The sequence below is a fragment of the Hylaeus volcanicus genome, chromosome 3, assembly GCF_026283585.1.
Source record: "Hylaeus volcanicus isolate JK05 chromosome 3, UHH_iyHylVolc1.0_haploid, whole genome shotgun sequence".
NCBI lineage: Eukaryota > Metazoa > Arthropoda > Insecta > Hymenoptera > Colletidae > Hylaeus > Hylaeus volcanicus.
This window is the reverse complement of record NC_071978.1, coordinates 26,255,239-26,275,392: the sequence shown is the minus strand read 5'-3', so window position 1 is coordinate 26,275,392 and position 20,154 is coordinate 26,255,239. Positions and strand designations below refer to the sequence as shown.

At 29.7% G+C, this 20,154-nt stretch overlaps 5 protein-coding genes and 1 long non-coding RNA gene across 15 annotated transcripts; 2 read left to right on the top strand and 4 right to left on the bottom strand.

The window, feature by feature from the left end:
* Nucleotides 1–186: 186 nt before the first annotated feature.
* On the bottom strand, nucleotides 187–5,015 carry LOC128874311 (cyclin-Y). 2 transcript variants are annotated; one of them, XM_054118945.1, is made up of 5 exons: nucleotides 4,839–5,015; nucleotides 4,030–4,772; nucleotides 3,713–3,933; nucleotides 3,332–3,618; nucleotides 187–3,256 (listed from the first exon to the last, which is right to left on the bottom strand). In XM_054118945.1, exons 2-5 carry the CDS (start codon nucleotides 4,259–4,261, stop codon nucleotides 2,968–2,970), a joined length of 1,029 nt encoding a protein of 342 aa, XP_053974920.1. In that variant the 5' UTR covers nucleotides 4,262–4,772; nucleotides 4,839–5,015; the 3' UTR covers nucleotides 187–2,967. The 2 variants fall into 2 exon arrangements, with proteins under 2 accessions (XP_053974920.1, XP_053974921.1); XM_054118946.1 differs by having other exon boundaries at nucleotides 4,030–4,420.
* LOC128874314 (uncharacterized) lies at nucleotides 4,897–9,588 on the top strand. Of its 2 annotated transcripts, none has more exons than XR_008456628.1 (2): nucleotides 4,897–5,037; nucleotides 9,472–9,588. It is a non-coding gene; the product is annotated as an uncharacterized LOC128874314 (long non-coding RNA). The 2 variants fall into 2 exon arrangements; XR_008456629.1 differs by having other exon boundaries at nucleotides 4,984–5,122.
* On the bottom strand, nucleotides 5,139–8,213 carry LOC128874305 (dynein axonemal assembly factor 5). The gene is made up of 6 exons (XM_054118928.1): nucleotides 7,511–8,213; nucleotides 7,201–7,437; nucleotides 6,945–7,140; nucleotides 6,558–6,864; nucleotides 5,559–6,480; nucleotides 5,139–5,491 (listed from the first exon to the last, which is right to left on the bottom strand). Exons 1-6 carry the CDS (start codon nucleotides 8,211–8,213, stop codon nucleotides 5,355–5,357), a joined length of 2,502 nt encoding a protein of 833 aa, XP_053974903.1. The 3' UTR covers nucleotides 5,139–5,354.
* Nucleotides 8,368–10,776, bottom strand: LOC128874310 (phosphoribosyl pyrophosphate synthase-associated protein 2). Of its 6 annotated transcripts, none has more exons than XM_054118940.1 (6): nucleotides 10,495–10,776; nucleotides 10,223–10,415; nucleotides 9,747–10,155; nucleotides 9,407–9,679; nucleotides 9,173–9,319; nucleotides 8,368–9,091 (listed from the first exon to the last, which is right to left on the bottom strand). In XM_054118940.1, exons 2-6 carry the CDS (start codon nucleotides 10,297–10,299, stop codon nucleotides 8,933–8,935), a joined length of 1,065 nt encoding a protein of 354 aa, XP_053974915.1. In that variant the 5' UTR covers nucleotides 10,300–10,415; nucleotides 10,495–10,776; the 3' UTR covers nucleotides 8,368–8,932. The 6 variants fall into 6 exon arrangements, with proteins under 6 accessions (XP_053974915.1, XP_053974913.1, XP_053974916.1 ...); XM_054118938.1 differs by having other exon boundaries at nucleotides 10,223–10,310; XM_054118941.1 differs by having other exon boundaries at nucleotides 10,223–10,307.
* A 1,764-nt stretch (nucleotides 10,777–12,540) lies between these two features.
* On the bottom strand, nucleotides 12,541–18,061 carry LOC128874309 (putative thiamine transporter SLC35F3). Of its 3 annotated transcripts, XM_054118934.1 has the most exons (10): nucleotides 17,643–18,061; nucleotides 16,950–17,101; nucleotides 16,392–16,627; nucleotides 14,597–14,749; nucleotides 14,152–14,499; nucleotides 13,932–14,060; nucleotides 13,520–13,709; nucleotides 13,341–13,430; nucleotides 13,134–13,263; nucleotides 12,541–13,026 (listed from the first exon to the last, which is right to left on the bottom strand). In XM_054118934.1, the coding sequence occupies exons 2-10, from the start codon at nucleotides 17,086–17,088 to the stop codon at nucleotides 12,990–12,992; spliced, it is 1,452 nt and encodes a 483-aa protein (XP_053974909.1). In that variant the 5' UTR covers nucleotides 17,089–17,101; nucleotides 17,643–18,061; the 3' UTR covers nucleotides 12,541–12,989. The 3 variants fall into 3 exon arrangements, with proteins under 3 accessions (XP_053974909.1, XP_053974911.1, XP_053974910.1); XM_054118936.1 differs by lacking the exons at nucleotides 16,950–17,101; nucleotides 17,643–18,061 and adding an exon at nucleotides 15,583–15,960 and having other exon boundaries at nucleotides 16,392–16,532; XM_054118935.1 differs by lacking the exons at nucleotides 16,950–17,101; nucleotides 17,643–18,061 and having other exon boundaries at nucleotides 15,583–16,535.
* Nucleotides 18,062–18,158: 97 nt separating this feature from the next.
* LOC128874312 (small VCP/p97-interacting protein) lies at nucleotides 18,159–19,502 on the top strand. The gene is made up of 3 exons (XM_054118947.1): nucleotides 18,159–18,377; nucleotides 18,606–18,773; nucleotides 18,841–19,502. Exons 1-3 carry the CDS (start codon nucleotides 18,312–18,314, stop codon nucleotides 18,853–18,855), a joined length of 249 nt encoding a protein of 82 aa, XP_053974922.1. The 5' UTR covers nucleotides 18,159–18,311; the 3' UTR covers nucleotides 18,856–19,502.
* The last annotated feature ends 652 nt before the right edge of the window (nucleotides 19,503–20,154 follow it).

Here is a 20,154-nt window from a genome sequence, read left to right as displayed (position 1 = left end):
GGGTATCCTATATAAAATAACTCGACGACGCCCAATATGTTCCATCCAGTACATGATGATCACGCGGTCATATTTGCCAACAATTGGTTTAGATGATACACGATTAAAAACAATAAATTTTTAATAATAAACAGTGCATTAATAATAACATTATTGGTATTTGTTAGAGAACTATAATCAACAAGATAGTATCGAAAAAGCTTTATTTATGACACAATCTCATGAGGACATATAAACAGAGCGTAGCAATATATGTATATGATGCAATTGTATGTCAGGATTATAATTACAATGCAATTCTCTTCGTAAAAATGGTTATGCATTAAAAACCCCTAATTCTTTTAGCTTTTCTTGATGCATTCATTATTTACATTTTATATTTTATTATGTTCTTTTATGTCATCCTACATAATTGTCTTCAAGTACATAGAACTAATCAAATGTATAGTACAAAATGTATCCTCATGATTTGAATCAAGAAATTAAAAAGTTTCATTTGAATAGAAGTCACAGATATGTTAGTGTTATTCCTATATTTTTGTACACTATGGATTCTATTTAAATTTATTTGTATGTGATATTACATTCTGTCGTTATTATGTTTTACATTAAGACCTAATTATTGCGTTTGAGGTTTTCCTAATACATTATTCTTAATTTCTTGTAGCAAAGTATAAAAATAAGAATGAATTGTAATTACTCTGTAACAGTATTCAAAAAGTTCAATAGGAGTTCAGATTATTTTAATTTTTTAAAGAAATAGTCAGTTATAATGTAAGTGTTAGCTTATTTCTACATTTCAATATTTATATATATAATCTTAATCTGGGAATGCAAAATGTTAAATAATTATTCTAAATAACTTCATTAACCTGTATCATACATTTTAAATACATACATTAATTTACTAATAATTATATGTGCAAAATAGGTATAGTTCTATACATATTCTTCATATGAGCATGTTACACAATAATAAACAAAGTCTTTTAAGAAATTTATATTTTCATGCAATATATATTAAGAATTCAGCCTGATTTGATCAACCTTATTACAAAATTAATGACACACCATACATATGTTTAATATACAATATATCTTATACCTTGAATGATTGATTCAAGAAGCTTTCGTCAAAGTTCATTACATTCCTTTTATGAAGCTGTTATTAAAATAGTGTTTTTGTTCATTTTAAATATTGTAACATCAATTTTACAGATCTATTGAATCACAGAAACAAATGTTGTAATAAAAAGGCATGAAACATTAATTAACTGAATATAATTTAGTTATTATTTAAAACAATTCAAGTTTATTAATAGTGTAAATAGTATTCCTATACTACATTGCACTTAAATTCGAATAATTTTTCATTTTTAATAAACAGGATAATTTACTAACACTTTATTACAATACAGTAACTATTATAAATTGACTTTTTTTTTTAATCACAACGTAATACAAGAATATTAATATGTATCAATATTTTAATAGCAAAATTTGTATACTGTATGATCAAAATCCTACATACACGATCTATATAACACATGTATTTGAAAAGTGACACAACTCAACAATAATTTATAAATACCACCAGGAAGAAGTTAAGTAAATATTTCTCTAGTAGTCACCAGAAGTAAATCATTTCAACTCGTGATTTTGTGAATGTGTAGACAAAAGTGATGTTTATGTAGGTTTGATTAGGTTTGTACCCACTTAATAAAACTTGCATTTTTTATTTATGTCACGTTTCAAATATATATGCGATTATCTTTATTAAGCTTCATATCGATGTTTATGTACCATCTAATATTGGTTAATTAATAGAATTAATAAAAACGAGTTTTCCTATTTTGCGAGGCAGATATAACCTTATTTAAAAATTGAAAAAGTTGTAAGTTGTGATATTCTAAAATCCTCAAAAGTATTGTATATTAAATACATCAAATATTACAAATGGACAGTAATATAATTTTGTTATTATTAAATATCGCGATACTTTTAATTAATTATTTTTAATAATTTTGGAAGTATTTAAGACTTTGATTATACAAAATACTTACACTTACAAATACTTAGGATGTCATTTTACGCATGCATGCGTATAAATGATAACTGGATACGCGATAAAGAAAATTATGTTAGTGACATACGAGAAAAATATAATTATAATTTCTCCATTAAATGCTTCAAAAGATATATAATGATATTGTAATAATTCACTATACTTCATTTGAATTAAATATGAATACAATCATTTTTAAATATTGAAATACAAAGAGATACTTCAAATGTATTAAGATAATTAAGAAGACTTTGATTTGCAAATTCTTAAATATATTTATTTAAATCGTTTATTGTAAATTCTATACAAATGTATCAAATTCTAAAAAGTATTAATTCAAACTAAACTTGTCAATGCAACACATTTTTATACTTTTGGGTATCAGTAAATACATAAACTAATTTGAAAAGAAGACAACTGACATGTATCACAATCTGAATAACAAAAACACTGACAATATTAAAAGGAAAAATCATTATCATTCGTATTATTTGTATAACACTTTAATATATTAAAAAGTTCCTAGTTAAAAAATCTCGGAAATTATGTAGAACGTTTCTCAATAAATTATTCAAATAAATAAAATTTTAAAAGAAAATGCAATAGTTTTACAATTTAAGAAAATATTAACATCTTCCTATTTCATTATTGAGTGAATTGGAATACAGAAAAATAAATTTTAAAATTAAATTCATGAAATAAATGAATTACATTGGAACATTTAAATAGAACAATAAGAATAGAACAAAATACAAAATAATTGAATAATAAAAATGATATGCTTGTGAAATATTTTCAATTGATTGATAGTATACTATAGTAGGTTTGCAAAACTTTTCTTGTTTACATACCTTAATTGCGAAAGTATAGATACAAGTAATGTATACTTTTATATCCAAAATTTAAGACAGAATAGCGATACTACGTCTAGGTCCACCTATACATATATTATCTAAACTTGACCATTTCTTATTACCAGTACGCAAAGCTTCAGTTGTGACTTTGTCTTCATAAACTCTGGACATTGCTTCCAATTTCTGAGCTTTCTCTTTACTGAGTGGTTCACTAGGAAATGTTAATTCGTTTGCTTCTGCAAGAGTGCGAAGATCAAAATAGTATTTAGCATACACGCTTGAAGGAACATTTATATTGAATTGTAGCATTTCCAAAAACTGTCTTTCTAATTCATTCCTAGATAAATATTAGTTTATAATTAAAAATTATTTCAATACACTTATTTTTACCATGATTTGCATATAAACTCACATATCTTCTACAGTAATGTCTTTTAGAATTTGACAATAATCTATATTCCATACTGCCTGATCATCCCAAACTTTTGATGCTAATAAAATAGCTCCAAGTACTATCCTTTTCCAATTAGCTGGTGTTATATCTATTTCTGCATAAGTAAGTAAACGTTCCAAGTAAACTAATGTTATAATGGCACATTCAGCTGTAAGTTGAGCAGCATTAAATAATGTCCTCACAAATTTATAAATTTGTTTGTGTTCTGGGTTATATTTATCATAATCTTCTGTAACACCTTCCCTCTGCAAATTAGTAATTATAATAAGAAATAATGACAATTTGTCCTGTATATTCTTTCATTTCTAAATATATCAAATGTATCTATAATTGAATTACCGTTAAAGGATGAAGCTTTTCATCAAATATATCAATTTGTCGTTGTGAAGTTCTATTTTTAATGTGATAGTAAACAGCTAAGGCAACACATTTCACAGTATTTTTAAGATTAGGTTGTGAAACAGTACTACCATCTAAATATATTGTACTGCAACTACTACTTTTCTTTAAAGGCCTTGTATCTGCAATTTGATGCTGACTCTTTTTCCTTACCATACCATCTATAGAAGAGATATATTTTACAATATAAGTTAGCAAGGAAAATTCAATTCTTTGATAATAATTATATTTAAAAAATGGAAAGTAAAGATACATACTTTCAATAGCTTGTTTAGATCGTTCCATAAAAATAGTACCAGCGCATGGATGTAACGACGGATCAGAATCCCAGTCTTCTGGTTCACGTTCACTAATATGTTGTAAATTATTAACGCTAATTCCACCTTCCGGCAGATGTTCCTCAAGACCACGGGTAACACTTTCAGATCCTAGATCTTTACGGCCGACTTGCGGACTAGAATTGATGCAGCAACTATTTTTATTTCCCATTCTTTCATGAGACTCTTCGTTGTTGCTGTTTTTCCCCAATAAAACTTTATGAAATATAAATCAGGCTGTAATACTCTGTACCACAGTGATTACATGTATGATTTAATTTGGAGTTCATCACAGTGTATCCTTTATATGTTGCTGGTAGATGACAATCAGCTGATAGAACCAAGAATGATATCAATATACATCTCTTTTTCAATTTTATCCACATAGATGTTTAAATGTACCACGTACAGTCGGTACGAATCATTCGTATAGATTTTAACGTAAAAATTCAAGTTGAAAATTGTGAGCACCACTCTTAAAATTTACTGTACCAATAACGTAATAGGTGTTTGTTGTATTGTGTTCGAGTTGAACCTATGCCGGTTGATTATCGTTTAAATTTCATTTAGTCAAATTTCGTTTCTGTTCATGTATATGTGCTTTTATACGTTCCCTTCGTTGCACGTCATTCTCATTGTTACTGCACGTTTTAACGCGATTATTTCAATATTTTTATATGATTCTGTGAACACCGCCTTTAGAGTTCTGTTTTCATATGGCATATTCATACATAAACTATAATACATACCTACAGTAGAAAAAAGACCCTCAAGATTTACGTTCTGTACAAAGAATGTACATCCTATTTTTATTGGTTTAATAATAAAAAGAAAAGTTCTATTCTCTCGAAGCGATAGTGATAGGTTGTTGTAGGATGAACGAGACTAGGAAAAAGGAAATAAGAAAAGGCATAGTGTTTCGTCCCGGGACCGCCAAAGGACTCATCGGTAAAGTTTGGGTTAAGTCTTTGCCTTAGACGATGGATACTCGATGGTTGATGGAGAACTGTAGAGGAGAACTGCAGAGAATCATGTACAATAAGTATGCATACGAGAGAGTACTTCGTATGCTTTGTATACTATATACAAAGATGTATAGTATGTACTAGTATACTATATACAGGATGAGTCACTTCCGTTGTTTTCACTTATGGCAGCCAATGGAAAAAACGAATTGATTTGGTTACTTAAGATTTTACTATATATACAAATATCTACAAAACTAATTACACGTTCCTATTTTCTACATACATTATTTATTAATATTAATTATTTCTTAAAATACATGAACAGTGTTCCAAAAGTGTATCAATACCCTCTTGATTCCTAAAATTTGTTTTACAATTCTGAAGTTTTTGATAGAGTAGTTCTGGATGCACTCTTGCTAATTCTTTTAAACTATCTGAAAAAAATGTTTAACATAAATGTAATCTAATAATATTGTACAATCTTAATACAAGTATACTAACCTAATATGACACTTTGAAATTCGCTGTCTGGGTCATCTAAATATATTATAGTAGAAGTATATAACATATCTATATGCCCTTTGTTAAAATCTAAATTGTAATTCTTAGGTATAGCCTTCCAAAGTTTTACTAAAGCTTCTAATGATGCTGATCTAATATCATCACATCCGTCATCGAGTCTTTTTAATAGTACAGGATAAATTTTATGTATATAGTCCTCAGTGAGATGAAATCTTTTTCTAATGGACATTACCAAATACATAGCTCGTAAGGAATAAAATCTACTTTTTTTAGAATTATCATCTGTGAGACTAATTAAAACTGGAATTATTTTGTCAAGTTCCAGACAATTATCTTGTTCATTCAAACATTGTGTTCCTTTCATCAATAGAGTCTTTTCATATTTTTCTAAGAAAGCACATAAACATGATACTGCAGCAGTGCGTATGGCTTCAGCAGCCCTTCCTACAGTCCAGATTAATCCAGGAAGTATACAGTCTTCCAGAAATTGATTACAAAATTTTGGATCCATAATTTTATTTGAGGAATCTCGATTAAAATAATCTGATAATAGAGTGAAATATTTTAGTCTCATCTCAGGGTCAGCATCATTTCCCATGGTACTTTTTAGAATTGCTAAAATAATCTCCAAATCAAAAGTGAAAATTATTTTGATGTGAATGAAAAATGCACAAAGAATTTGAGACCCAGGGCTATGTATAGTCCATGACTTGTAGTCAGAAAATGATGAAATTAAATGCCCAATATATTCAGAATAAAGTTCTTCAACAGTATTAAAGGAATTAATATTTGCAAGAGTATTTAATAATTCTTTTGCTTCTAGTTCTATAGAATGTTCTTTTGTCATGGATAGGACAGTAAATATTGCTATGAATAAATCTTTTGTTATAAGCTTACAGTCCTAAAAATTTGTAAATATGTTAAGTATTAAATAGATAAATTTTAAATGTATAGTAGTTTATAAAATGAAAAGCAAACCTTTTCGCATACTAAAAGTAGAGAATGGCAGCAACAAAGTATTTGTTTTTGATATGCTCCTTTCTTACTTTGACAAATATGTGGTTGCTCTAAAAATTGTCCAATCTCCTTTAATAATGGAAGAAGCGCAGAACGCTTGCTACCTTTTAGAATTGCAGCAAATACTCTTAAATGTCCTGTAGATGGAGTATCTTCCAGAGTAGGAAGTATTAAGTGGCAACAAGTTTTTGGTTGCACAAAATATCCCAAATATTCTGCTGCTCTCTCAATATTTTCTACAACTCTATCATCTTCATCATTGCAAGCCCTATTATACAGTTTGTTAATTACAAATGCATGAAATTGAATGTCACTTTTGTAATGTATATTTAAAAATTCGACATTTACCGATACATAGGTGGTAAAAGTTTTTGAATGTGTTGTGTTACATCTTCTTCCACATTCAATATGAATACGCAAAGTAACTGGGCAGATCGTACTCTTATATCTGCCATCCAATTTCCTAATTCCAAACTAATTCCATTTATCAATTTACTGAAAGTCTGCTGTGCTATTACACGACATCCTATATTTGGTCTGACAACTACAAAAGATTTATAATAGTATAGATAATATTTAACTGTAGTTAATATGTTCAATATACCATTAGGATAATGAGAAGGATTGTCGGTAAGAAAATCCATTTTATCTTTGAATTTTTGGTCATTTTCATTTTCTTTCATGTATAACTGTCCAACAGCATTCCAAAAATTTGTAGCTTTTTCTCTGATTTCTTTGAGCTCATCATGAAGGCCTGTTAAAAGTAGTGGAAGGATTTTGTGCCACCAATTATATCGATCCTTTAGTTTTAAAAGCCAACAACCTGCTACCTCTATTACAGCTACATATAAAAATGTAATTATACTTCATAAAGTATAAATTAAATTAAATAAGAAATATAAATAAGAAAATACCTATTCTAACAAGCCCATTTTGATCAAATAATTTTTCTGCTAAAGGTGTAGCTACATCTTCTATTAATTTACTGTTTCCATATTGAATTAAATCTCCTATTGTTATAATGGAAACAATTCTAACTCTAAAATGTTGATGTGTAAAATTACTTAAAATTGGCTTCACAAATTTCTCAGATTGCATATAAAAATACTTTGATAAATTCTTAGCGAATTCAGATATGCAATTACAACTTTCTCTTTTAATTAGTGAATAATTATCCACTATAGTATGTGTTAAAATTTTTACTAAGTCGTCTATGTATGATGCCAATAAGTTATTATATTTTAATATTATCTGTTTTAATAATATAATACATTTCAGTCTAACTTCCTCTGATGTTTCTATTTGCTCTTGAGAACCCAATCTTCTTGATAAAGTTGGAAGCAAATACATAACATATTTATCATTAGGCGTTAAATTAAGTATAAATAATTTGATAATTTCCAATGTTTGATCGCGACATATTTCTGAAGAATCATTTAAAAGTCTCAATAAAAACTTGTTCACAATATCCCATAATTTTAATATTTCACTTTCAGATTGTGGTAGTTCTAATATCTTTAGAATTTCTATTAAACCTTGTATTCTTCGTTTCTTCTCATCCGATTGCAGCGTAATACAAATCCTCGAAAATTCGAAGTTCGTTGTTTCCACAGACATCTTAAAAACATCTACAAATTACGGTAACTTTAAGTACTGAAAGGGGTTTGGAACTATCTCCATGGATTGTGTATTTCCATAGCAACATTTTTATTGATTCACGTGTCTTAACTCGAATGTTTAGTATTTAGTTTACATTTAAAATAAGAAAAAATAAAAATACCTACTCTATTTTATTTTTTAAATTACATTACTATTTTACATTCTAGAATCTTTAGATTCAAGTTTAAAATAATGTATTTGCGTTCTTTGTGGTTTGAAACATGTATATAATGTTTTTGAATATGAAAAAAAAATCTTGTAGATTACAACACTGGGTTAAAAGTAATATCAAAATATTTTAACTAATCTTACACAAGCTCCACAGTTAACTTACAACGTGTGCAAATATGAGATGCATATGTCAATATATCTACAATACATACATATACGAAAAATTGATGTCATATTAATTTACGAAGTATATTCTAAATATATTTTGCATATTAATATACATATATTTTCCATATTAACACATGTCATAAATGCATAAAAGTCGTAGTTCAGTGATAAATGAAGATTGTTGGAAACTTTCAAATAATTCTACTGACTTAATCTAAAATAGACTAGCATGTTCATTCCTCTGTAAAACAATGAACAAAATGTAGTAGATATGTCTTGAGTATGGTCCCTGGATACAGAAATTTAACGTATTTAAACACATTGTTTTGACATATTTCTTAATCTTCCAAAGTGACATTTTTAAACAAATAAGACATGGACTCCTTGTTGTGAATACGTCTAATAGCTTCTGCCAATAAAATACTGATATCAACAGTCTTTATTTTTGGGCACTGCATCTTTTGGATATCATGAGGAACTGTATTTGTTACAACAACCTACAATAACAGTTATGTAATATTGCTTGCATACATAGCAATCCTTAATTCAATTTTATAAATAATGTCACTCTTAATTACCTCATCAATTGGAGACTCTTCTATTAATCTCGGAGCATCAGAGCTTAAAAGACCATGTGTGGCCAAAACATAAATTTTACATGCTCCCCTTTCTTTAAGGACTTCTGCTGCAGCTACATAAGATTGGACATCATCTATCATGTCATCCTGAATATAAATAGTTTCTCAGTTTTATATTCCTTAATTTTGTTGACTTGACAAGGTATGTAAGGTTTCCCTTGCAAGTTTACGTACCACCATGATGGCTATACGTCCACCCACATCTCCTACTACATTAATTGGTGGTTTTTCTTTTGCAGGATGCATTGGAACACCAACTCCAACCTCCATTGTTCTTGAAGCCAAAGCAGGTGGAGAATAACGCCCATCATTCATGTCTGATTCTGCTTCTCTCTGCTCTCCATGAATCACTGCTATACCTAAACGTAATCTTTCTGCATAGCTAGTTGCTTTTTTTGCACTGCCAGGATTTCTTGCAACTATCACTGAATTGTGATAATCTGGAATCTAAGTAAATATGTAATTAAATAATTACAATTTAATACAATAGTGCCCAAGTGTGCTATTTACATACAGATTCTTGTATATACTGTAATAGAAAAGGACTGGCTCGTAAATTGTCCACAGGAACATCAAAGAATCCTTGTATTTCTTTCTGATGTAAATCCATCGTAATTATATGAGTTAAACCACTCTTACATAACATTTTTGCTAATAATTTAGAGACTATACAACCACGTTTACGCATCTTGCATTGTTTAGAGTAAGGTAGATATGGGATAACTCCAACAATGTTTTTTGCAGAAGAAGTTTTGCAGGCGTATGCCATGATCAAAAGTTCCATTATGTTATTGTTCACATCCTTTGTTCCAGTCTGAATAATGTAAAGATCCTTACTACGCACAGAGTCTCCGATTTCAACCATTGTTTCGCGATTTGATTTATGGTATACAGAGCATCCTCCATGCTTAACACCCAATCGACTTTGAAAGAAAAAGATTACATGTAATATAAAAAAAATACTGAAGATGCACGTTTATGAAAACTTACTTGGCAATAAGATTAGCCAGTTCTGGATGAGAATTACCAGCTATAAGTACAATATCCGAAGATACAGGTTTATCCATATTACGTACTTCTTGAAAAAAATCAAATGATAAAAATAATTGATGTAGAAAATAATAGACTTTTATAAGTGATATACTTTATGTTTTAAAATGTTAAAGTTCTTTTGCCATTATAGCTTAAAAAAATGAATTAATGCAGTTTAGAAGGTGCATTATAATTAACTAACACAATAAGATATTCTATCTGAATAGTACCTTATAACTGAGTTACGATACTAAATTCTACGTTCATATTTAATTACGTACTATGTAGTGTCTGAAATACTAAAATCGATTATTCATTTGTATACTAATGTATGTTTGATTGTATCGATTGTATTCGATTAGTTATTTCAAACAGAAGAAGAATCGAATTTGATATAAGTTCAGTAAACTTTGTTTAATCTGCATCGGTTTTATAACTGCTGATAGTAGGCGTATACAGTTCAGAGTTTAGATCGGAAAACTTCCAACTGAAGTCAACTGAAGTGAGTCGAGGATTTCATGTAATACCAATATTTAAAAAAACGATGAATCAGATACTTGTTCATGCTGCAGTAGCATTAGAGAATTTCCCTAAACATTTTTTTTTATTTCCATGTAAATTGATGAAGAATGAAGTAGTAACACTAGCATAAGTGACTCCAAAGTAGGCTGTGACACTAGATATTGAAGTGTTTGATGCAGACATGAGCAAAGTGTATAATATTTTTTATCGTCAATAATCAACAAAAATGAAATTTAACTGAAACTAGTGATTTTTAGGAAAATTCAAAAGCTAGTAACTTGTCTCTTTTTTGTTGGATGCTACATTGTACTACTGCATACTTCATGACTGAACTTTGAATTTTTAAAAAATATAAAGTTCTGTAAAATTAGTGTATTGTGTTTCTCTCAGGTATTAATTTTCTGTCCAAGTATTAATATTATTCACTATATATGAAAAGCTTATATAATATGAAAATTAAGAATGATGAAAAGGCATTTGATGAAAAAACTAAAATGTTACTTAATATTTCCTTTATTAGAGACGATTTGAAAACAGTTTATAGTACTTTTTTATGTAAAATTTCATTGTATTTAAGATTTATTTAAAACATCTTCAAAATTCCATGCATTGATTTTGTTCAAAATCTAATTAGATCTTGCGATGAAAATATAAAACTTAAATATAAAATTTTATTGAAAACAATTCAGCTATTTACACATTATCATGTTAACCAGCATACATGCAAACACACATACATACATAAGCTCATTTAACAAATGAAGCGTTAAGTACCTGGCATCTCTTTTCGTAAAATACTCTTTAAACAAGCAAAAGTTTAGTGAGTAATTATGTAGCTCAGGAATTCATATTAAACAAATAAATCATAATGTATAAATATTTCTGCTTATTTTGATTGATAAATGTACTATATTTGTATAAGAAGTATAACCCTGCTGCTAAAAATAGCAACACCTCATGGTTAATTACATGTGTATTGAATGATTTGCAGTTAAGAGTATCTAAATCTGTAGAAACAATTGCCACCTTGTTTAAAGAGTTAATTATATGTTGTAGGTTAGCATGTCTATAATTATGTATAGGTAGTTCCAATTCCTGAGTCTGTAAAATGATCACTTTTTCACAAAGGAATGTTGCTTCAGTTACTGAGCTGCAGTATTATTTGGTTGTCCTTTAGGCTAAAATAAATTATTTGTAGAATATCTTCTACAGTGAGAGACTATCTATAGAATTACTAAAAATATAATTATAACTGCATCTTCTGTACTGTCACTGCAAGTTACAGTAATAATTTCTTGATGACGTGACAATATGTATCAAGCATAAATATTGTTTAATGCTAAAATGTATATCATCTAATGAAAAGTATTGCTTCGAACAACCGATGTCCTGTTGTTAATTAATGAAATCCCATAATCTATTCATATTCTCCTGTATCTATTACAGTACATTCGATATCTTTTTCATTGGTAGGTATTGTTGTCAGAGATACATTATTTTTACATATAAAGTGTTCATAATATTCATAATGCAAATATGCATATAAAAGTGATAGAACGTTATTTCTAAAGGAAATGTTTATCTATAATTCTTTTGGATAGTTTGATCTATGGTTCCTTTGTCGCATAGAGGGCGATACTAATTGGGTTCAGATAACTTCTGTATATAGAGAAATAGGTTAACAGCTTTGATAACATTTTTCAAACACAGTTCCAATTCAACGATGCTTTCTATTAGGTTGGTATTAAATGTAATACTGTTTAATCTTCCGTTTATTGAACAATCCACAAACGAGCTTAAACTAGTAATGATGTTAATAGTTTGAACCCTGGTTGGGGAATACCCTGTTTGGGGGGTATGTCTAATGGTTTTATAGACTACTTTTGATGTGGTTGTGATGATGATACATCATCACATATAATTAGCTTAATTACAGCGGCGATCGATAATAATGTGAACACGTGTCGCCAAGTTTGTGGAGAGTGTCTAAAGCGGAATTTAGTGTATTCCGCGACTGACATTCTATACTCTTCAAATTTACATACGTTTCACCATGTCTAGTGTCAGGCATAGCATCATTAGCATTCAATGTGCCAAACAAGAACTTGCTAACACTTTCTATTGAAGAGACATTGTTGCTCGAAAGAGTTACTCCTTCAATATCAGTACTTTTACTTTGGATAGGCATGATTCGTGTAGGTCTCTAATGCAAAGGTTGTGAGTAACAGTAATGCGAACATCTGTAATGATATAAAATGCTTTTCATGTGTCTATCGAGTTTTGCCTCACAGGCAGAACTTTAAGAAAATTACTATTAAAGGTTGTTTACAAAACTTAAATTGCTTACCGAAGTAATCTGGTTATATAGTCAGGCCAATTATCTGGAAACATCACAAGAAAGAAGCCAACTGCTATAAAGATCATTCCTGCCAATTTCATGCCCATAAAATGGGCTCCATATAAAACAACATCCAATGCTGAAACACAGTAATATTAATCAGTTATCAAGTAACAAGAATCGTAAATATAATTTTATTTTTAATCTTTATCATACCAGCAGATACAGGTACAGCTGTGATCAATCCCAAAGTAATGAATAAGTCATATGTCAGAGCAATACTGAAGTTGCCAAGCATGTTTGCAACTGCCAAATAATTAAATGCAATTATGTCTAGAAATTGTCTTCTCAAAGAAATTTATTAAAAACTAGCATCAAGAGATGAAGATGCTAACCTAGGTGAAGAATGCTTGCTAAAAGTAATGCGGTCCATGGTAACCGTCCCCAATGTACACTTTCAGCCCCCGAAAAATATAGGGCCAAACAAATTGGCCACAACAATGCTGCATTGCATAATCCGATAAGGGAGAAAAATAACGACATTTGGCCAAATGTCGTTTCTCCTATAACTTTCTTAAACAGTACCTGGTTTAACATGATATTCGCTATTTTATATCAGTTGATGCAGTGCACTCTTGAAATCATGCAATTGAACAAAGGTAGATTAACAGTAACAAAGTAATACCAGTACTATGTCCGTGTTTCGCGAGTATAAGGATTGTGCGGGATCTTTGACTTGGGTTTGAATCTAACCAATGGATTGGAATTCCCTAAGTGATTTCGAATTAATTCCAGGTGAGATTCTACCTTATAAACTGCAGAACCAGCTGCTGCTGATGTTGCCAGAACAACACCTCCCAAAGTTGGACTTCCAGTTATTCCGTCCATGTATGCTAAAAGTGCAATTCCAGTATTGCATAAAATGACTGCTACTATCTGCAACGTATTTGTTTATCATTGTTGCATACAGTTTTGCTATTATTTTGATTTCGTATACTAATTATTCTCATGAAAAGGTACTACTTACTCTAACACCGACAAATTGTTCGTGAAGTATTACCCACGATAGTAAATAGACGCAAGACACATTCGTTGCGAAAAGTGCCATTACATCGGTAGCTAATAATATCCTTAGCGAATAAATATACATATAATTTGTAACCACCCATAGTCCGCAAAAGAGACTACATCTGATTAAGAAACGACCACCAGTGAAGCCCTTATCACGAAATCCGCGTAAATTCTCTGCGATTATTTCTGATGGGGTGTTACATTTAATTCTTGCAGCTTGGCAAAGAAAATAAATTGGGAAGTATAGAATCTCCCAATTTGTGCAAAACCAAGTTGTGAAGAAAGGAGCATTGTATGGAATTGTCTGAAAAAGTTAAAAAAAAAGCACAATGAATATTTGATCAGTCAATTCATTTTAAATTGTGCTAACTTAAAAACGACTAAAAATGGGATAAACTTACATGTTGGTGACGTAATCCTGTGACAGATGAATTCGATGATGATGATGAGTAGATTGGATTTTCCAGTTTATGGAAATATAAATATTTGATGCAATGTGTTGCACCAACCCAACTTGCTGTGACACATATTGTAACACACACACCAAAGTATATCTGTAATCATAATATATCCATATGAAGAAGACTAAATAATGTGCGTCAAAAGTGCCCCTAAACCAAATCGGCTACCACTGGGTCATTTTGTAGATAAATAGGTAAAATTGAAAATTACATACTCACCCGATTTCTCCTATTATTACATGAAAAATGTTATATTATAAAATATAGAGAAAATAAAGTAAGTATGTGATTTTAATAAGGGGCCCTCTTGACCCCCTTCTTTGGCTGTACCCTATACAATTAATTGCGACCAAAAATTTCGCTACACTTCAAAGTGTAGTCACTGCAGAAGTATTTCGACCAAGCGTCAGAGTGTGTGTCGTGTGCTCACTCGCATAATTGTTAAAGGTATTGTGTATTTGAGGTAGAAACATCCAATTAAATTAGTGCCATCAAGTTTACTTTATAACTGCCTATTACAGAAGATATTGAGGAATAATTCAAACAAAAGTTATTTGATTCAGAAAGACTGAATAATTCTTGGGTTTGATCAATGAACATTCGCACACAATTTATTACAATCAGCATACAACATGGTGCGGTATACCCATATCACTATGTACATATATTTGTATTTACATTCATACATACATTTACATTACATTAGTATTTGTACACTCTATTATAATATTTATAAGGTTTTGATATTAGGGTCAGCTAGTGCTAGTTACAATACTAGCTGCAATGTTGGAGTATTTTAACCAAAGGACATGGCTTACACATGGAGGCCTCAGTTAATTCATTATTAATATCATGATGGGTTAGATTGTTAGTATACAGTTAGAAATTTTGTTAGTTTGCATTAGTGACTGTAATCCGATACGCACCAGTGAGAAAGTCGGCCTGTTTATGCTAGCTTCGGACACACGAATCGAGTTTGTGTTGAAGTGTCTCTCGTATCGAAGATAAAGAATTTTGGTGAAGATATCTGAAACACTATTGTATATGAAAAAGTATGTATGCTTTTCTTCGACGTCTATGACAACGTCTTCTGCTTTCTTTTCGGTCTCGCATACGAATATAACTGTAGGCACGTGCGAATGTTTGACCATAGCAACATTTGAATTAACAGACCTGCATATAATCACGGTACATGTAATCTATACGTGAGAGGTTGCATGAATGGCTATGACATGACGATGTTGCCAATAAAGAGTTTTCACGGAGTTGGCATAGCGTCTCGCGAAGGCGAGACCGCAAGTAATCTATAGAATTGGAATAAATACTGTTTACTTGAACTTTGCACATATATGTGGCTTAAACTTACACCAGCATTTATTTTGTACAAGATGATATTTCAAGAAAAGTTGTTTAGAAAGTATCTCTTTGAGACAAAATTTTTTAACATACTTTTGTTTCAAAAATAATAATGTAATTATCATATCAAATATATAATTGAAATTTTTCTTTCAAATACGGAAAATATTGCATTATTGGATCAAATAAAACTCAGTATTAATAGGCTATTAAAAATAAATTTAAATAGTCGTTCTTTAATGATAAAAGCATGGAACAGATATACCTCTTAAAATAAACTATTATTTTTTATAATAAAATTAAAATAAATTATAAATATTTCTCAGTAATATCTATATATATTTCTGTACTAAATAAGTATTGTTTATAATCAATGAACCTTTTTTGCAGATTCAGCACAACAGGATGTATAACAAGCAGATAAAGTATTAGGCCTTTGGTGATAAGTAACTGGAGGTGTGATCGTATGAGATTGAACTTGGGTTTGTCCTGTATTATGTCCTTGTGTACAACCAGTTCCCTCAGTAGTGACTCCACTTCCACCTGTCTCTAAAGGTCGACGACATTGCGTTGTATCGCCGCTTCCGCCAGTAACGCTACATCCTTGTTCACAGCCTAAACAACAAAAATTATACAATTCAAACATCAAAAGTCAAAATAATAAATACTCAAAATTCGTAAATACAGAAATAGTTGAAATAATTCCTTGTAAGAGGTTGAGTATAAACAAGAAAACAAATGTACAGATCAATGTCCAAAATATGTATAAAATATTAGTAGAATAAAGTATGTAAAATATTCATACCTTTCTTTGAAACAGTTAAAAGCTTTTATAAGAGAAAGTATTATATCTTTGATGTTGTATTATACAAGTAAATCATCATTGATGGTTCATTATAACATATTTTATAAATAATGTATATTAATGTTTGCTTACCAGAATTATCATGGGTAACTTGGCTAGTACTATTTCGAGAACCAAGGTTCTGCTGAACATCACCAAGAATGGTAGATGAACCATCAGTTTGTTGAGGGTGAAATATCGTTGGAATGTCCTTGATTCCTCTGCTACCCATCTTTAAGTTTGTTCTTTACAACAAGTAATGTTTGTGTTCAGCATACTCTTGTAAAAGTGTAACTTATCTCTATGCTTAATCATGCAAAAAACTTGAAACATATAGGCTGCCATACCAAAACCTGAGTACCTAATTATATCCTTTGTCCTAGATGATACTAGAAAATGTTTAAGATATAATTTGGCTGGTTTTGAAATTGGAGCATGGTGTTAAAATGTTTACATCTGTAACTATATTTTAACTTTTCTCATCATTAATATTTTTTATTAAATATTTTCAGTTTCATAAATTCCACCAAAAGTATCTATAGAGATCATACTTTAAAGTAGCTGTTGAATTCCTATATAATGTTATACAAATTAAATGTAAAATCAATTTTGAAAATGACCATCACAATAAGGAACTTTGTCATGATTATTGTAAATAATACAAGCGTGTATTATTATCGCAAGACACAAATAATATTTTACGAAACGAGTAAATCAATAATATAATTAAATAAATATACATTGATACTTTACAGATAGATTTCATAATAGTCAACACTGACTTACCTTTATATTTTTCACCGGAGTTTACGGCACACTGTAAACTCAATGTATACATTGTTACATTATCGACAATACACGAAATTACGCATTTTATGTATGCACTATCACTGAAGTTTTATATTTTAGCGTTTCACCTATTGATAGGATTTATAAATATAGTAGAAAGGTAGCATTTGCATGCTACTGTTAACTAGTACAAGCTGTCACTTTTTTTAAAAAAACGAGGTAAATAATTGTCATGTGTTAACAGACGTTTCGAACTAGTTATTTAGATAAGCAAAAATACAAGTTTCGGTCATAAATCTTACTGTTTATGTCAATTTGATACAGTTTCACTAATAATATTCAAGTAATTTAATCTATCTATGCATACTATGTTACACCATTGATTACCAGTAAACTTTGTACTACCAACGTTCGAAATACTCCGTTCGCGTCTGCGCCTTGTTCCATTGCATTCGAAAGAACGTTCAATATGTGCGCTCCCGCGTATGTAGCGTACACCTGCGTACATACAATTGCTACTCATTGTCATTAGTCGCCATCAGTTGATTGTAACTGGTTGTAACTGGTTGTAACTTTGATCGTGCCTTATGTACCTATTATTTGAAGAATTGTCATAATATAAATAATTTATATAACTAACTGTGATAAAAGTTTATAGTGTTCGCTATGGGAAATCTTTGTACTTCGTGTTGCAAACAATCGTCGTCATGTGAAGACTTGACACCGGATTTGGTAAGGTCAAAACCACAAAGACTTTGAGGTTATATCAACACAAATATAAATATTTTTTTAAACTACTTATATTTGCATTGTGTATGCTATTCGGATTTAAATATTAAAGCAGAAGTAAGAAATTATGAAATAATTTTAATTTCGAGATAACTCGAATAATTAACTAAATTGACGATTATTTAAAAGAATTATATGATTGCATATGTAAGAAAATTTTTCTTCATCTAGGAAGTTAGAAGACAAAAACAAAGGGAAGCTGCAGAAAGAAATATTGCTAAACTGCAAAATCGAGGTATTAAAAATGTAGAAGCTGTTAACAGACAAAAAATGTTAGACCAGCAGCGCGAAAGACGCGAAGAAGAAGCTAGTAAAATGAATGAAAAACCCACACTGAAGGTAAATTTATTATTTATTATTAAGTTTGTTTAAATTAGTTTGTTAAATAATATACATCTTATTTCAGTGGCAAGTAAGTTAATAAAAAAGACGAATGGGAAGTCACTGCATTATTTGTTAACTTATTTTATCGAGCACATTTATTATATAAGCAAAATCATTTATTACTTGTGCACAAGAAATGTACACTATAGGGTACCACAATTTGACCATAATTATATACATTTTTACGCAGCCTTTTCTGTGGTACTTTTACTTATATATAAATATTTTATATGAGATTCATTAAAAGAAGAGCCTTGAGTATATATGTTATGGGTATACAGATAAAACATTACAGATTATTATGTATAAATTGTTTTTGCTTAAATATTATAACTATTTTTATTATATATATATATATTCAGAGATTTTAATATATTTTAATAGTGGAGATATTTATAATGTACACTGTAATTTATTAATTAATGCTTTCAATTTATATGTGATAATAGTATTGTTTTAAAATTGTTTAATTATTGTTGGTTAATTCTGTTATATTGTTATTAAAAAAAGTATTTAAAACGTACAATGCATTGTTATTAACAGTAATTTATATTGCATATTCCACAATGAAATTGAGGTCTGAATTCTTTTTAATGTACAGTAAATTCGAATTTCACTTATGTAATATATATTTGTGTATGCATGTATTTACTTCTTAAATAAAGTATTATTTTTTAAAACTTATCTTCGTGTAAAGAATATCCTTATTAAATTTAAATTACCTTTTCACATTAAGGAATTATGTATCGATTTTATGAAATATATTCTAGACTAACCTTTTGTTCCCGGTATTTTTGCTCAAGTGAATAGCCATTTAGCGGTGAACATACCGAACTATTTCTCGGAATATGTACAGCGCCTCTCTCAGAAAAACGCTCAAGTTTGTCCTCAATAGTTCTTTTTTTGTACTGCTAGATGGCGCCATTTATACTGATTTTTTTTTACCGACACCTGTCGATACATTACCATAATGTGGTAAATTCCGTTGAGGATACCGCCATCTAGCGGTGAAAAATGGAACTATTGAGGACAAACTTGAGCATTTTACCGATAGAGGCACTGCTCGAACTCCGAAAAATAGTTCGTTATGTTCACCGCTAGATGGCAGTCTAATTTACCGCGGGAAATTTGAATGTCCTTTTATTTAATTAAATTAAAGTTCATTAGAAGCACTTATAGATACGATTAAGTAGTTTAAGAGTATTTTTAGGATATATTAATACATTAACCAATTTATTTGTCACCGACTTTGTAGCGACCTGCCCTGGTGAAGTGATTACTTTAAACTGAAAGTACAACTGAAAGTTTTAAGAGATATATCATGAATTATAATAAA

Bases quoted from the DNA above. Each gene is read 5' to 3' on its own strand.
- LOC128874311 (XM_054118945.1), bottom strand. From the start codon at position 4,261: ATGGGAAATAAAAATAGTTGCTGCATCAATTCTAGTCCGCAAGTCGGC. The intron at 3,619-3,712 runs GTAATTCAATTA...ACTAATTTGCAG, and splicing joins AAAAGCTTCATCCTTTAACG to AGGGAAGGTGTTACAGAAGA. The intron at 3,257-3,331 runs GTGAGTTTATAT...ATATTTATCTAG, and splicing joins GACATTACTGTAGAAGATAT to GAATGAATTAGAAAGACAGT.
- LOC128874305 (XM_054118928.1), bottom strand. From the start codon at position 8,213: ATGTCTGTGGAAACAACGAACTTCGAATTTTCGAGGATTTGTATTACG. The intron at 7,438-7,510 runs GTATTTTCTTAT...TTTTATATGTAG, and splicing joins AAATGGGCTTGTTAGAATAG to CTGTAATAGAGGTAGCAGGT. The intron at 5,492-5,558 runs GTTAGTATACTT...CATTTTTTTCAG, and splicing joins ATTTCAAAGTGTCATATTAG to ATAGTTTAAAAGAATTAGCA.
- LOC128874310 (XM_054118940.1), bottom strand. From the start codon at position 10,299: ATGGATAAACCTGTATCTTCGGATATTGTACTTATAGCTGGTAATTCT. The intron at 10,156-10,222 runs GTAAGTTTTCAT...TTTCTTTCAAAG, and splicing joins CTGGCTAATCTTATTGCCAA to TCGATTGGGTGTTAAGCATG. The intron at 9,680-9,746 runs GTATGTAAATAG...ATATTTACTTAG, and splicing joins TACAGTATATACAAGAATCT to ATTCCAGATTATCACAATTC.
- LOC128874309 (XM_054118934.1), bottom strand. From the start codon at position 17,088: ATGGGTAGCAGAGGAATCAAGGACATTCCAACGATATTTCACCCTCAA. The intron at 14,061-14,151 runs GTAAGTAGTACC...AATACGTTGCAG, and splicing joins AACAATTTGTCGGTGTTAGA to ATAGTAGCAGTCATTTTATG. The intron at 13,027-13,133 runs GTAAGCAATTTA...ATATCATTACAG, and splicing joins TATATAACCAGATTACTTCG to ATGTTCGCATTACTGTTACT.
- LOC128874312 (XM_054118947.1), top strand. From the start codon at position 18,312: ATGGGAAATCTTTGTACTTCGTGTTGCAAACAATCGTCGTCATGTGAA. The intron at 18,378-18,605 runs GTAAGGTCAAAA...TTCTTCATCTAG, and splicing joins AAGACTTGACACCGGATTTG to GAAGTTAGAAGACAAAAACA.